Source organism: Carlito syrichta, unplaced genomic scaffold, assembly GCF_000164805.1.
Source record: "Carlito syrichta isolate Samal-C Ts95f unplaced genomic scaffold, Tarsius_syrichta-2.0.1 Scaffold239047, whole genome shotgun sequence".
In the NCBI taxonomy this organism is placed as follows: domain Eukaryota; kingdom Metazoa; phylum Chordata; class Mammalia; order Primates; family Tarsiidae; genus Carlito; species Carlito syrichta.
In genome coordinates, this window is record NW_007183143.1 from 134,893 (window position 1) to 148,054 (window position 13,162).

Consider the following 13,162-nt stretch of genomic DNA (forward strand, 5'->3'; position numbering starts at 1 on the left):
GAGATGAGGTCTCGCTGCCCAGGCGGGTCTCAAACCCGCGGGCTCAGGCAATCCGCTCACATCAGCCTCCCAAAGGCGCGGGATTACAGGCTGAGCTACCGAGCCCGGCTGTTTCTTTCTTTAAACTTCCTACCTCCTCTTTCAAGAGTATCAGCCACATGAGGGCAGGGAGCTGGTACCTGGATCATCACTGGAGGGCACTCAACAAATAGTCCATAAATGAATTCATGAATGAATGAGGAAACTGAGGCTGAAAGGAGTGAAGTAACTTGCCAAAGGGCACAGAACAACGCAAGGGCCGGAGTGGAGTCTGTGACCTTCCTGGTTCCTAGCTCTTGACCACTGGGCCAGTGGTTACAGTTTTTAGATTGGGACCCACATAAGAAATACTTTACCCATTCTGGGTCATGCAAGCATATGCACATGTGCAGATATAAACTGACACAAAAGTTTCGTTAATATTTTCTTTATTAAGAATAATGAATACTGATATTTTATGTTGGTTTCTGTCAATGCTCTCTAGCCAAAGACCACCCAGAACACATCAGCAGTCGAACAAGAAGGGCTTGTTGCCCCTCACGATGAGAAGGAACACACACCATGGAGAAACATGGGGCGTCTCAGGAAGGGATACTGGAAAGGATTTACAGGTTTTGGGCTTGTGTTAGGTGATTTTGGGGAGAGTTCAAGGAAGCAGGGCTTTTTCTGGCTTGGATGCTGTCAGGAGGCAGGGCAAGTCTATGTTTGAATATCTTCATTATTCTTTTTTTTCTGAATTGGAGTCTCACTCTGTCACCTGGGCTGGAGTGCAATGGCACGATGACAGCTACCACAACCTTGACCTGCTGGGCTCAGGTATTCTTTCTGCCACTGCCTTCCAAGTAGCTGGAACTACAGGTGCGTGCCATCACACTTGGCTCATTTTCTTTATTTGTGGTAGAGATTAGGTCTTGCCAAGTTGCCCGGGCAGGTCTCGAATCCCTGGGCTCAGGTGATTCTCTCTCCTCTGCCTCCCAATGTGTTGGGATTATAGGTGTAAACCACTGCTCCCAGCCTTGATTATCTTTTTTTTCTTTAGTTGGAGTCTCACTCCGTTACCCAGGCTGGAGTGCAGTGGCATATTCACGGCTACCACAGCCTTGACCTGCTGGGCTCAGGAGATCCTTCTGCCTTAGCCTTCCAAGTAGCTGGAACCACGGGCATGCACCACCATGCCCCGCTGATTTCTTGATTTATCATAGAGATGAGGTCTTCCAAGTTGCTCAGGCTGATCTTGAACCCCTGGGCTCAGGCAGTCCTCTTGCCTCTGCCTTCCCAAATGTTGGGATTACAGGCATAAGCCACTGCTCCCAGCTAAGTATCTTAATATTTCTTATGTAGAAGGTGGAGACAATGAATGGAAACTTAAGTTGTAAGTGGCAAAAAGCAGCCATCATTCATATTAGCCGGGCCATACGGATGTTAGTCATTTTTGAGGCTTAGATGAGGTTCATATTTCTGTCTGTGTTCACACACGATTGCAGAGTGGTTTGTTTTTCTCTTGATCCACCATGGTCACGTAGTGATTTTGCTGTTGGTATTCTATAAAACTGTTATGTTCAACAAGAGAACACCATGGCCAGCTCCTAGCCACACCAAGACCTGGCTGATAATACCAGGCCAGTTCTTGGATGTTGGGGGCTGCTTTTTATTCTCAATTTTATTTCTTTTTAAAAAATTGATTTTGTCACCTCTTTAACTTCATGATCCACTATGAGCAGCTTCTGCTGTTTGACAAAATTATGACACTGTCATAATTGTTCTAAAAACTGACAGCACATTAGAATCATCTGAGAAGTTGCAACACATTCTATTTATTTACTTATTTTAGAGACAGGGTCTTGCTCTTTTGTCCAGACCTGAGTACAGTGGCATGATTATGGCTCACTGCAGCCTCAAACTCCTGACACAAGCAATCTTCCCATCTCAACCTCCTGAGTAGCTGGAACTACTGGTGTGTGACACTACACTCAGCTAATTTTTTTATTTTTATTTTTTGCAGAGATGGGGTCTCACTTTGTTGAGGAGGCTGGTCTCAAACTCCTAGTCTCAAGTGATCCCCCACCCTTGGCCTTCCAGAGTACTGGGATTACGAGTGTACTCCACTACACCTGGCAGCTGGGGTACATTCTGATAGCTGAGCCTCTCCTTCAGAGAACCTGGTTTAATTAGTCCAGGGAGTTGCCTGACTGCTGAGATTTGTGGACGCTCCCCAAGTATTCCCAATGTGCAGCCTCAGCCGAGAACCATTGCCCTAGAGTCGAGACTATCCTAGACTGTGAACTCCTTGACAGAAGTGCCTGTAATTCTTCTCCAGCGCAAAGTCTGACAGGGCAGTGCCGACACAGCAAACATCAGCAGAAGAAAGATAGGGCCTTGCTCTCAGAGCCGCCACAGTCTAGCTCCTGATGAAGAACCGTTCTCCGTGGGGTTGGTTCAGGAGATGGTACTGCCTAGAACTTTTTGGATATTTGTGTAACATTGTTTTATTACTATAACGATTGAGAGAGGCTAGTGGTGTCAGACATCCTGAAATATGATGGGGCAGGACAATTGTCCCAAGTTCCACGCAATGTTCAACTGTCTTCCTGGACATTAATGTAGGAAAAAATCTACTTGTTATTATCTGAACCCAGCATTCAACCTATTTTTTTTTTTTTTTGAGTTGGAGTCTCACTCTGTCACCCAGACTAGAGTGCAGTGGCGCTCCCGGCCACCGCAGCCTCGACCTGCTGGGCTCCAGCGATCCTTCCGCCTCAGCCTTCCAAGTAGCTGGAACTACAGGTGCGCACTACCACGTCTGGCTAATTTTTTTTAATTTATTGTAGAGATGAGGTTTTGCCAATTTGCCTAGGCGGGTCTCGAACCCGTGGGCTCAGGCAGTCCACTCACCTCAGCCTCCCAAGGCGTGGGATTACAGGCTGAGCCACCGAGTCCGGCTTCAACCTGTTTTACATGCACATATTCATTAAGTTTTACAATATTTTAAACTTTACTGAATTCACAGGAATGCAACTATTATGCAAATTGAAGATTATACCTTCTGTCATTTGGAACTTTCCAGGTTCCCTGTTTAGATTTTGGAAAGTCCTGTCCCAAATGACAACACCGCCTGAGTTGAGTTGAGTCTCCCACACAGCCCACAGGAGCGAGTCGGCATTTGGGACAGATGCCCCAAAGAGTTAAAGACACTAGGGTGATGAACACAAATTCTTGAATTTGCAGGATGGCAGATAAGAAAAGAAGCAACTTGCTCAAACTCCCACAGATTGTAAGATTTAAAAAAACCTGGCAAATCAGTTGAAACCAATATGGCCAATTGGAATTAGCATAGAACAAGTTTGGTGACATCACAGTCTGAATTTCCACCACATGTTTTATACCAAATCCCCCTGAGTTTGCACTTGGGCCCATGAAGAGATAACTGTGCATGCCTGAGGACTTTCCAGACCTCCCCTTTCCATCTACCAATCACCTGCTAATCCCAGAATCCACCCCCTAAACCTTTTCTAATAAATTTTAAAGCCCACACAGAGAAACAGATTTGAACTGGACGCCTGTCTCCTTGTTAAAGATTTACAATAAAAAACTTTTCTTTTCTCAAAAACCCAGTGTCATAGTATTGGCTTTTAGTGCATAGGACAGCATCTGACCACTTTATTATGCCTCCCCGTAAAGTTTCAGTACGCATTTATGTAGTTCACTATGCTCAGCTAAAAATAGATTCTCTTTTATTTACCACTTACATTATAGTTAGAATATGATATTTTTAAAAAGTGATGCCCAATGGTAAGTAGTATGTGTCAATTTAATTTAGGTTGGTGAAGAGGTGCTATTAAATATTTGTTATTACGAAAGGATATTAGGGACAAGACTGCTCATGTTTTAGTTACCTATTGTTGCATAACTAACCTGCTTAACCCAGGGTTTAGCTCAGAAAAACAACAATCACGTGTTATCTTCATGGTTCTGTGGGTCAGGACTTTGGGAAGAGCTCAGCTGACCAGCTCTTACTTGGAGTACTGTACTTATCTGAAGGCTTGACTGGGGCTGGGGGATCCACTTCCAAGGTGGCTAACTTATGTGGGTGGCAAATGGGTGCTGGGTGGAGATTGAGGACCTTGACTCCTTTCCATGTAGACCTCTCCATGAGACTGCTTAGGTGTCCTCATTGCCTGGAGTCTGGTTTCCCCTGAGTAAGTGATCTAAGAGACCAAGGTGGAAGATGCAATGCCTTTGGTGACATAACCTCAGAAGTTACACACTATCACCTCCACTTTATTCTATTGATCAAGGCAGTTACAAAGATCTGCTTAGGTATAAGAAGAAGGAAATGTGTCCTGCCTCTTGCTGAAAATCTATCAGTGTCATATTGTAAAAAGAACACCTGAGATGAGATCTATATTGATATGACCATCCTGTGAAATACAAGCTGCCATAGTTGAGAACTACCAAAGTATTATCACCAAGTACTCCCTGCCCAAGGGCACCTGCCATGGGGCACTTGGCTCTGTTTTATTTGATGCCAATCATATAGCAAGTGTTCAGTAATTGTTATCTGGACCACTGAATAGGTTTTATTTAATAAAACTTCCTATGAGCCCAGAACTTTTCTAAGTATTTTATAAATATTAGCTCATTTAATCTTCATAAAACATATGAGGGGGTACGATTATTAATGTGACTACACAGATGGAATGACCGAGGTATACGTTACACAGCCTTCTAAGTGATGGAGCTGGAGATTTGGCTCTGGAGTCTACACTTGTGATACCTTTATCTTTGACCCCACAGGAGTCCCAGACTCTAACACGCAGCATGAGCTTGACCAAGGGCATCAGAACAGTGGCTTATCTGGGCCAGTGTCTCAAAAGGGCTGGCCAAAATGTTTGAATTTTTAAATATCCCAGTATCTTTGTTCAATGTTTTAGTTGTTAAAATGCGACAGATTGTGTTTTGTGAAGATGATTGCAGTAATATCTTTCATTCCTCATACTCTTCTTTCCATAAGATGTTGATACTCCTCTCATTGAGAAGTGGGGTGTAGAGTCCCATCCCCCGAACCTGAAAGACTTGTGGCTAAAACAGAGTGGCACATTGTGACTTCCAAGGCTAGACCGTAAAAGTTTATACAGTTCTTCCTGGTTATTTTGCATTGCTTGTTCTTGGAACCCAGCCACCATACCATGAAGAAGCCCAAAGCTCTGTGGAGAAGCTCACATGTAGAGAAGCTGAGACCTCCAACTCACAGTCACTGAGCTCCCAGCTGACAGCCAGCACCAACCTGACGGCATTGGTCCTGAGTCATTTAACAAGCGGATCCTCCAGGCCCCAGTTGAGCTGCCCCAGTTGCTACTAAATGACACAGAGACATGCTGTCCTTGCTGAGCTCTGCCCACCTGGCAGGTTCCTAAGCAAGAGAATGGCTGCTGATGCTGCAACGTCCTGGTGTTGGGGTGGTTTGTTCCACAGCAATAGATAATCAAAACATGGAGGAGGCCATATCTCTTGTCTAGACTACAACAGCCTCATTTTTTTTTAAATTGGAGTCTCACTCTGTCACCTAGGCTGGAGTGCAGTGGCACACTCACGGCCATGGCAGCCTCAACCTGCTGGGCTCAGGTGATCCTTCCACCTCAGCCTTCCAAGAAGCCACTACCACGTCTGGCTATTAAAAAAAAAATTTTTGTTGTGGAGATGAAGTCTTGCCAAGTTGCCCAGGCTGGTCTCAAACCCCTGGACTCAGGCAGTCCTCTTGCCTCTACCTTCGGAAGTGCTGGAATTACAGGCATGAGCTACTGCGCCCGACTACAACAGCCTGTTTCTTAACTGGTCTCCACTTATGAGTTGTCTGGGTTGGTGCCATCGTCTCAACCCAGGCCTGAGATTCATGGAAAAAACTAGTTTTAGTTTGGTCTAGGCTAGAAGCCCCAGTCTGGAATCATGATTTGGAGATAACAACTAAACATTTCAGTAGGAACTCACAAAACTGACACATGTGTCCCGAGCTTGGGAGCTCCTACAGCCACTGAGACCAGCGCAACTTGGCGAGACCTCATCTCTCAATGAATCAAAAAGTTAACCTGGTGTAGTAATGCACGCCTGTAGTTCCAGCTACTTGGAAGGTTGAGGCGGAAGGATCGCCTGAGTTCAGCAGGTCGAGGCTGCGGTGGCCATAAGCATGACACTGCACTCCACCCTGGGCGACAGAGTGAGACTCCGACTCAAAAAACAAAACAAAACAAAAGTAAAAGAAAAAGCAAGGCCTGTGCAGGGTCAGTGCCCAACAGCGACCTCGTGTGGCAGGAGCAGGAACAACAGTTCCAGGGGACTTGCCCACTGTCTCCGATTCTCTCACAAGGGAAAGAACCAGAGCCTTCACTCCGAGTTAGACCCAGTAGTTCTTGGGCAGGCACAGACCTTTCAGCTCCCAGGACTCTGAGTTCAGGTGGTCTTGGTTTAATCAGAAAATACAGGCAAGAAATCCCCAGGTACCCTGTACATAGAATTGTCAGGTCTAATGTCAGCAAGAACCTTTAGACGTGCAGGTCTCCGTTTGCTGCAATAGAAACCGAGACCCCGAGATGGGAAGAGAGGGACTTCTTGCCTGAGGACACACTGAACCTATAACTCACATATTCGTGTTGCTACTTCCAAAGCACAGCCCATGTAGGGACAAGCCAGAACAGGATGTTTTGGGGGGGGAGTAGTGGATGAGTCAGGGAGCAGGGATGAGGTTATTAGGTGGTAATTATCTCAGTCCTGGCATGCCCCAGGGCTGGACACAAGGGGAGTTTGGGATTTGATGAGGGCTCCTGGATCTTGGGTCATGGGTTCAGGCCCCGAGGATTCTGCGTTGGTTTCTCCCTTTCCTGTCACAGTCCAAGCCAGCTCCCATCACCCTCTGAGACATCAGCATCTTTATCACAGGCGAGAGGGGGTGGGATGATTCAGAACTGCTGTTGGCACCATTATCCTCGAATCTCAGAGACCGTCTCTGATAACTTCCTGCCCAGGGCCAAATTTCCTCATCCTAATTCTTGGTGGACACTTGATCATGATCCCGGCTTGCTGTGACTCTGTGGGGCAACTCATCCACCGCCCAGTGTCAGAAAGTCCTTCATTCTGCTGAGCCAAGCTCTTTTTCCTTGCAACTTCTTATTTTTCCCTGCTCTGCTTCCTGTTACCCCCATAGAACCTACCTCTTCCTTTTGCTCCTTTATGGTTTTGCAGACATGTTACTTGGAAATCCCAACCTGCCAGGCATGCCCCTCCCCAGCTCCACACCCGCCCCATGACCCAGGAGGTCAATGTTCGGGTCCCTGTGGGACCTGTCCCTGGAGCTGCTCTTTTGGTGATCTAAGTCATCTGTGCTTATCAGCATCATACCCCCAGGACCTGCTATTTTTGCAATGAGGTCAGGGCTGGGGGGCTCGAGATCCTGCAGGGGAAAAGCAACTGTTTTGATGATTACAGGTCAGTGTCCTCCCAGCCCTCATGAGAACAGTGAGACTCATGGGCACAGGGGAGGGAATCCTACGTATAGGGCAGCCCAAGGTAAGGAGATAGATGTGCAATGCAGATGGGATGGTTTCAGACCTCTGGTTAAAATAAACTTCATATGATCTCCTCCATGTGCTCAGCTCAAATTCTGCTGAGATGAAGGCTTCTATCCTTGACCTGCGATCAAGGATGCTGTGTGAAGTTGTTTGTTTACGTGTCTCTCTCCTGCACTGGACTGAGAGTCCATGAAGGCGAGGCCTGTGTCCCTTCTCCTCTGGTTGTTAGAGCCAGGCTCAGGGCCGAGGGTATAGTAGATGTTCAGTGAATGTTGGTGGAATGAATGAACGAATAAATATCCTTTCCTTTCCCCTGGCTGGGCTATGGAAAGGGAAAAAATGCTCAGCAACTTCTTGGACTTGCCCTCGGGGATCACTCAACACCCGTGCCCCATCAGCTGCCCAAGCCTTACCTGTCCACACGCCACCATTAATCCCTCTCTCTCAAGTTGTCACATTCCAAAGCCTGCCCTTCTGCAAAGAGTAGGTGGTTTTGTTGCCTCTGACACAAGCAGGCAGTTCTGTCACTGATCCCTCCTGGGACTCAGGGGAAGCTGCTTCCCCTCTCTGAGCCCCAGCTTTCTTCTCTGTGAAATGACCCAGAAGGACTCTTAGGGTTTGGGTGGTTTGTGGTTGCTGTAGCAAGTGCCTCTGATGCCCCAAGGACTGCTCTCAGACCCTCCCCAACATCCACCATCCCTTCCCCCCATGTCCCCGAAAAGTGTGCTGATGTGAGAATTGTCACCCAACCTTTTGGTTGGCACCAGGGACAGAGTTGGAGAGGCAGCATTTGACCAGAGACCCTCTGGTTGACAGTGATCCCGAGGCCCTGAGGACAGAATGGGCTGCATGTCATCAGCCCCTGGGGACATGCAGGGCCAGGTCCACTGACCCCAGACCTGGGGCTGTGTCCCTCAGGCACAGGAAAAGAAGGACTCTATTAAGAGCATTAAGAGTGTTCCCCCAATTGCCTGTCGCCCCAAGCCTTGTGGCCCCTCCAGCTTTACTGCCTTCTGCTATTTTCTTGGGCCTTCCTTTCACTCTGCACAGTAGCCAGGAGCCTGGTCTCAGAGGCACATGCTCGAGTACAGGCTTTGCTGCTTGTTGGCTGTGGGACTCGAGATGAATGAATGACCTCTCTGACCTTCAGTCTCCTGGTGAAAATGGGGGTGATGCTCTACTACCCACCTCCTTGTGCTGGGAGGATGAAATGTGTTAATTCACACAGAGTACTTAGACCAGTACCTGGTATGTACTGGTCTATTTACTGATAGCAATTGCATTATCAACCATATTATTATCATCGATGTTTACACGAGAACTTCTGACTGCCAGTCCAGTGCTCTGCTAAGTAACGCCATCCCGTGTCATCCACTTATTGGCTGTGTGGCCATGGGTTTAGTTATTGGGCCCTCTGAGGTTCAAATTGCTTTCCCCGAAAAGTGGCAATAATAACATCTTCCTTACAGGGTAATAACAAAATGCCTCACCCAAGAGTGAATGCTGAGAGTGAAAGAAGAAGCCATTAATAAGTATGCCAGGATAACAGGCTTCAGCCAGGATGAGCATCTCCCTACCGACAAGGTGGTGCTGGGTCCAGAGTGGCGCGCTCAACAGATGGGGCTTTATGTCACCACTTCTTTTCCCCGGATGTCCTCCATACCTTTGGTTCTCCCCTCCCCAGTTCCTACGCACGTTGGTATCTTTTTGGCCTCTTGGTCTCTGCTTGAGTTAATGTACAGTCACAACAGCCTCAGAGTATTTTTCAGCTCCTCTTGTTCAATCCATCCCATTGCTAAAGAGAAACTGAGGTTCAGAGAGGAGAGGGGACTTTTCCAACTGCATGGGTGCCGGCTTGTCATTTCTCCTGCTCAAGTACCATTGAATCCACAACCATCTTGCTGGCATTCGAGGCCCCTCCCAACCTGTCCCTGCCCACCACTCCTGTCCTTCCTCTCTCCCCAACTTAGTTGCTCACCAGCTGCCCCGAGCCCCGCCTAAGACAGAGTCCTGCTTGGAGGGAAGGGTCTGTGTGTGGAAGAGTACCTCCCACCCACTCAATTCCCCACCACACCCCCGCCCTCAAGCAAGGCCTGACTCACACAGTTCTTCCTCCTTCCGCCCTTGGGTGACACCAGACAGCTGAGTGATACAACCCTCCCAAGTCTCTGTCCCATCCTGGAGATGGCACCCCGTGGGGCTGAGCCCAGGAAACTCTGCTGAAGCCAGAAACATCTCCCAGACTCTGGATTCAGCATAATTGGTTTTTAATGGGCCCCATTATGACCCTATCCTTAGTGTGCATCATGGCACCCAAGTTCCGTAGCTCAGCGATTAATTGGGGAGTTGCCTGGGGCCTTTCTGGGGCCACTGTCCAATCTACCTTTCCATCCTGGTCTCATCCGGTCGGAAGCGGCTGACCTCTCTCACCAATAGGCAGGGGCCCATTCATTCCAGTGCAATGTTCCAACCAGAGCCAACCTCATGCAGAATATCCCATCAATTCTTACAATTTCTAAACTGAAAGATGACTGCAATTTGATAACAGCAAAATGGTCTCATCTCCTTTCCTTTGCTAACATTGATCAACTAGTAGGGATTACTTGATGAACTTTGTTGTGTATTCCAGGAGCTCATCCAGGCTCCGTAGGGAAGAATTCTGCGATCAGCTAGGGGTGTCTGTCACAGAGTGAGGGAGGGGTAGGAGGTGCTCTGGGGTGATGGATGCACTTTACACTCAGGATCTGTCTCGTTCACTCAGGCACAGAGGGCATAGTAGGCATGACCACTGCTCTGAGGAACAGATCCTCCCAAGAAGCCAGGAGGTCCCAGCAGGCCTGATTGAATTCAGCCCAACCAATAGTTCATATGCTGCATGATGGACCCAGTGCTGACATTTCAGATGGGGAAATCGAGGCTTGAAGAAAGGCATGGTCCCCAGCAAGTTGGTTACAGACCTGAAAACAGGGCCCAAGTCATCAACTTTGTGCCTTCCTCAGCAATTAGATTTGGTACAGTTTAAGGCATAGTTTATCAAATGCTTAGGGAAGGGAGATCATCTAGGTGAGCCCTGAGAAACAGAGCTTGGAAGAATAAAGCCAGTCTCCTCTGCACCAGGGCCATCAGGGGGAGCAACCCAGCTGCTTCAATGGGCAGTTCAGGCTGTGGGCTGAGGTTGGCTAGGCAGACCCATCCCAGGAGCCTGACAAGCACGGGATGCCTAGTCATGTTACTAACTGCCAGGAGGAAATATGAAAAGGAAGCTAGAACATGATAAGGAAATTAAAATACCTATCTGTGAATGTCAAAAAATAAATGAGTTCATTCCTGTAGTTGTCAGTGATACTGAACAATTAAAAACAGCAGGCGAAGAATTAGAAACATCCCTTAAAGACCTACGAGGAGGGCCCCTGGTTCTGTTGACTTGCTCACCGTTGGGCCTCGGCATCTAACAGACAAGTTCCTGGGTTGGGGTGGGAGGGAATTTGCCACTCACTGTATTGGGGTCACAACATTGTCTGAGTTTACTGTTTACAAGTCCCACATGAGATTTTAGATGTCAGGAGAAACGCATACTCGGTCTTATCAGCTCAGCAGGCCTGTGAGATAATTTGTGTTATAATCCCCATTATACAGATGAGAAAACAGAGGCAACAAGGGTAGATTCTCTTGCTCAAGGTCATAGAGCTCTTTTCACCTCAGGCAGCTGCTCTTGTCTGCGAGTGCTTGGGGTGCAAGTGAGGAGAGGTAGCAGCCTGACTCCTTCCCACCCAGCCCACAGGCCCCCAGCCATGCCCAGAAATGTCTCTGGATCCATGTCATGTGCACGGAGTGTGGGACTTTAGTTCTGCCCTTGCCTTTCCGCTCCCGCCTCCTGCAGTCCCGCAAGGCATGGGGGGAGGGCCTGACCCCAACCCAGGACGCAACACTTGAGCTGCCTCTTCCACGGACTTGCTGGGTGGGCTGGGCCAGATTTTTTCTGGGGCCTCATGAACACACGAGGTTAGCTCGTGGACCGTCCAGCTCTAAAGTGCTAACAGTCAATGATCAAAGTGTCGTTCCACGGACCCCCATCCCTTGAAGTGCCTGCCAGGGGCCCTCGTGCCCCCAGGCTCCAGGCCCTGCCCACTCACCTGCCATGCGACAGCCAGACAGACTCCTTGCTTCCTCCGCAGGGTGATGTGTGGACTGTCAGGACGGAGTGGCGTGTCAGAGCAGCCAGCCAGACCCACGTTAACAAGGAAAACCTCAGGACACTCCTAGGCAGGAAAGTCAGAATTCAAAAGCGGGGGTGTGGCCCTCCACCCCAGCAGTGACACCCATGAGACATATAATCACCTGGTAATTGCCCTGCTGTGCACCTCGAAGGTGTCCACTGTGGGAGTGGCTCCAGCCAAGTGGCCTTCGAAACACAGAGCTGAGAGCTGGACTGTGGGGATGCTGAGACCCAGAAAGACCCAGAAAGGCTGGCAAGAAACAGAACGGGGAGAGAGAGGACGAGTGGGAGGAAACTAGGGTTTATGGCCAACCATTCTCACCTCTCACAATACCCCTCAGATGGCTCCCAGTTTGGGTTGTCTTTTCACCTCCTGGGTGAGACCCTCCTGGGACCCAGTTCCTCTGTCTTCTGTATGTATTTACAGAGGCAGAGGTCTAGATCCTCTTCCAAGGACAAGCTCCCTCCACTCCACACCCTCTCCACGCACCTGTACACACCCATAAACCAGCTCAGCCTTGATGGAAGAGCCCTGAGCTTCAGGCCAACAAACTTTAGACCCACACGGGCCTGGATTTGAAAACCAGATCCTCCCCCCTGCCATTCACTGTGACCCTGGCTGGATCTGTGGTCCTCCTGAGTCTTAGAAAAATGAAGACGATGTCTCCTCTTCACTGCTGAAGGGGTGATTATTGTCAGAGACTGTGTGCTTAGGGAGCCTACCCATGAGCTCTCCCCCGTGGACACTGCCCACTTTTGCTGTCACTCCTAATTTAGGAGTTGGACCATTCCTCTGAGTGTGTCCACTCCCCTCAACGTATGCACGTTTTCCCATTTTGGGCATCTGAGCTTTGCAGTGGAAAGATGGGGATATCATGCCATTTTGCCTCTGCCTGGGGTCATCTGCCCTGGAAAATGGTAGAAGACCCTCACCTGGCTTCTCAAGGGGTCTTTTTGCCCTTTGGATGTCTTGCAGGCCTCCTTGTTGCAACCCAACTGCTAGGTGTAATATCAACCCACTCCTGGAAGGAGATAAGTAAGGAAAAGACACAGCAGACTGATTCAAAGGCCAGGCTTATCTGCCCTGTCTTTGTGAGGTGGCTTCCGCCAAGAGCTTGGAGACCTGGAAGCCACAGGTGTCTCGTGACCATGGGCAACAGCTTTCACCTCCCAGAACCTCAGTGTCTCCAACTCCAACTAAACTAAAGAGACTGCATTACATTATTCTTTAGGGCCATTTGAGCTCAAAGTCTAAGATTCTGGGCTCAAAGACTGGAATTCAAGGCCTTCTAAAATCTTCCGTGTAACGAAATGGAGTTTTGTTTTCAGGGGAGTTGGTAGGGAAGCT

At 48.6% G+C, this 13,162-nt stretch overlaps 1 protein-coding gene across 1 annotated transcript in view; it reads right to left on the bottom strand.

Annotated features, from left to right (window-relative positions):
* TGM6 (transglutaminase 6) overlaps positions 1-12,649 on the bottom strand; it is a 54,426-nt gene extending 41,777 nt beyond the window's left edge. The window contains exons 1-4 of the mRNA XM_021709491.1: positions 12,538-12,649; positions 11,937-12,064; positions 11,732-11,857; positions 7,327-7,480 (exon numbers count right to left, since the gene is read on the bottom strand). Coding sequence (XP_021565166.1) covers positions 7,327-7,480; positions 11,732-11,857; positions 11,937-12,064; positions 12,538-12,649 — 520 coding nt within the window. The remainder of the gene's footprint in view (positions 1-7,326; positions 7,481-11,731; positions 11,858-11,936; positions 12,065-12,537) is intronic.
* Positions 12,650-13,162: the final 513 nt, after the last annotated feature.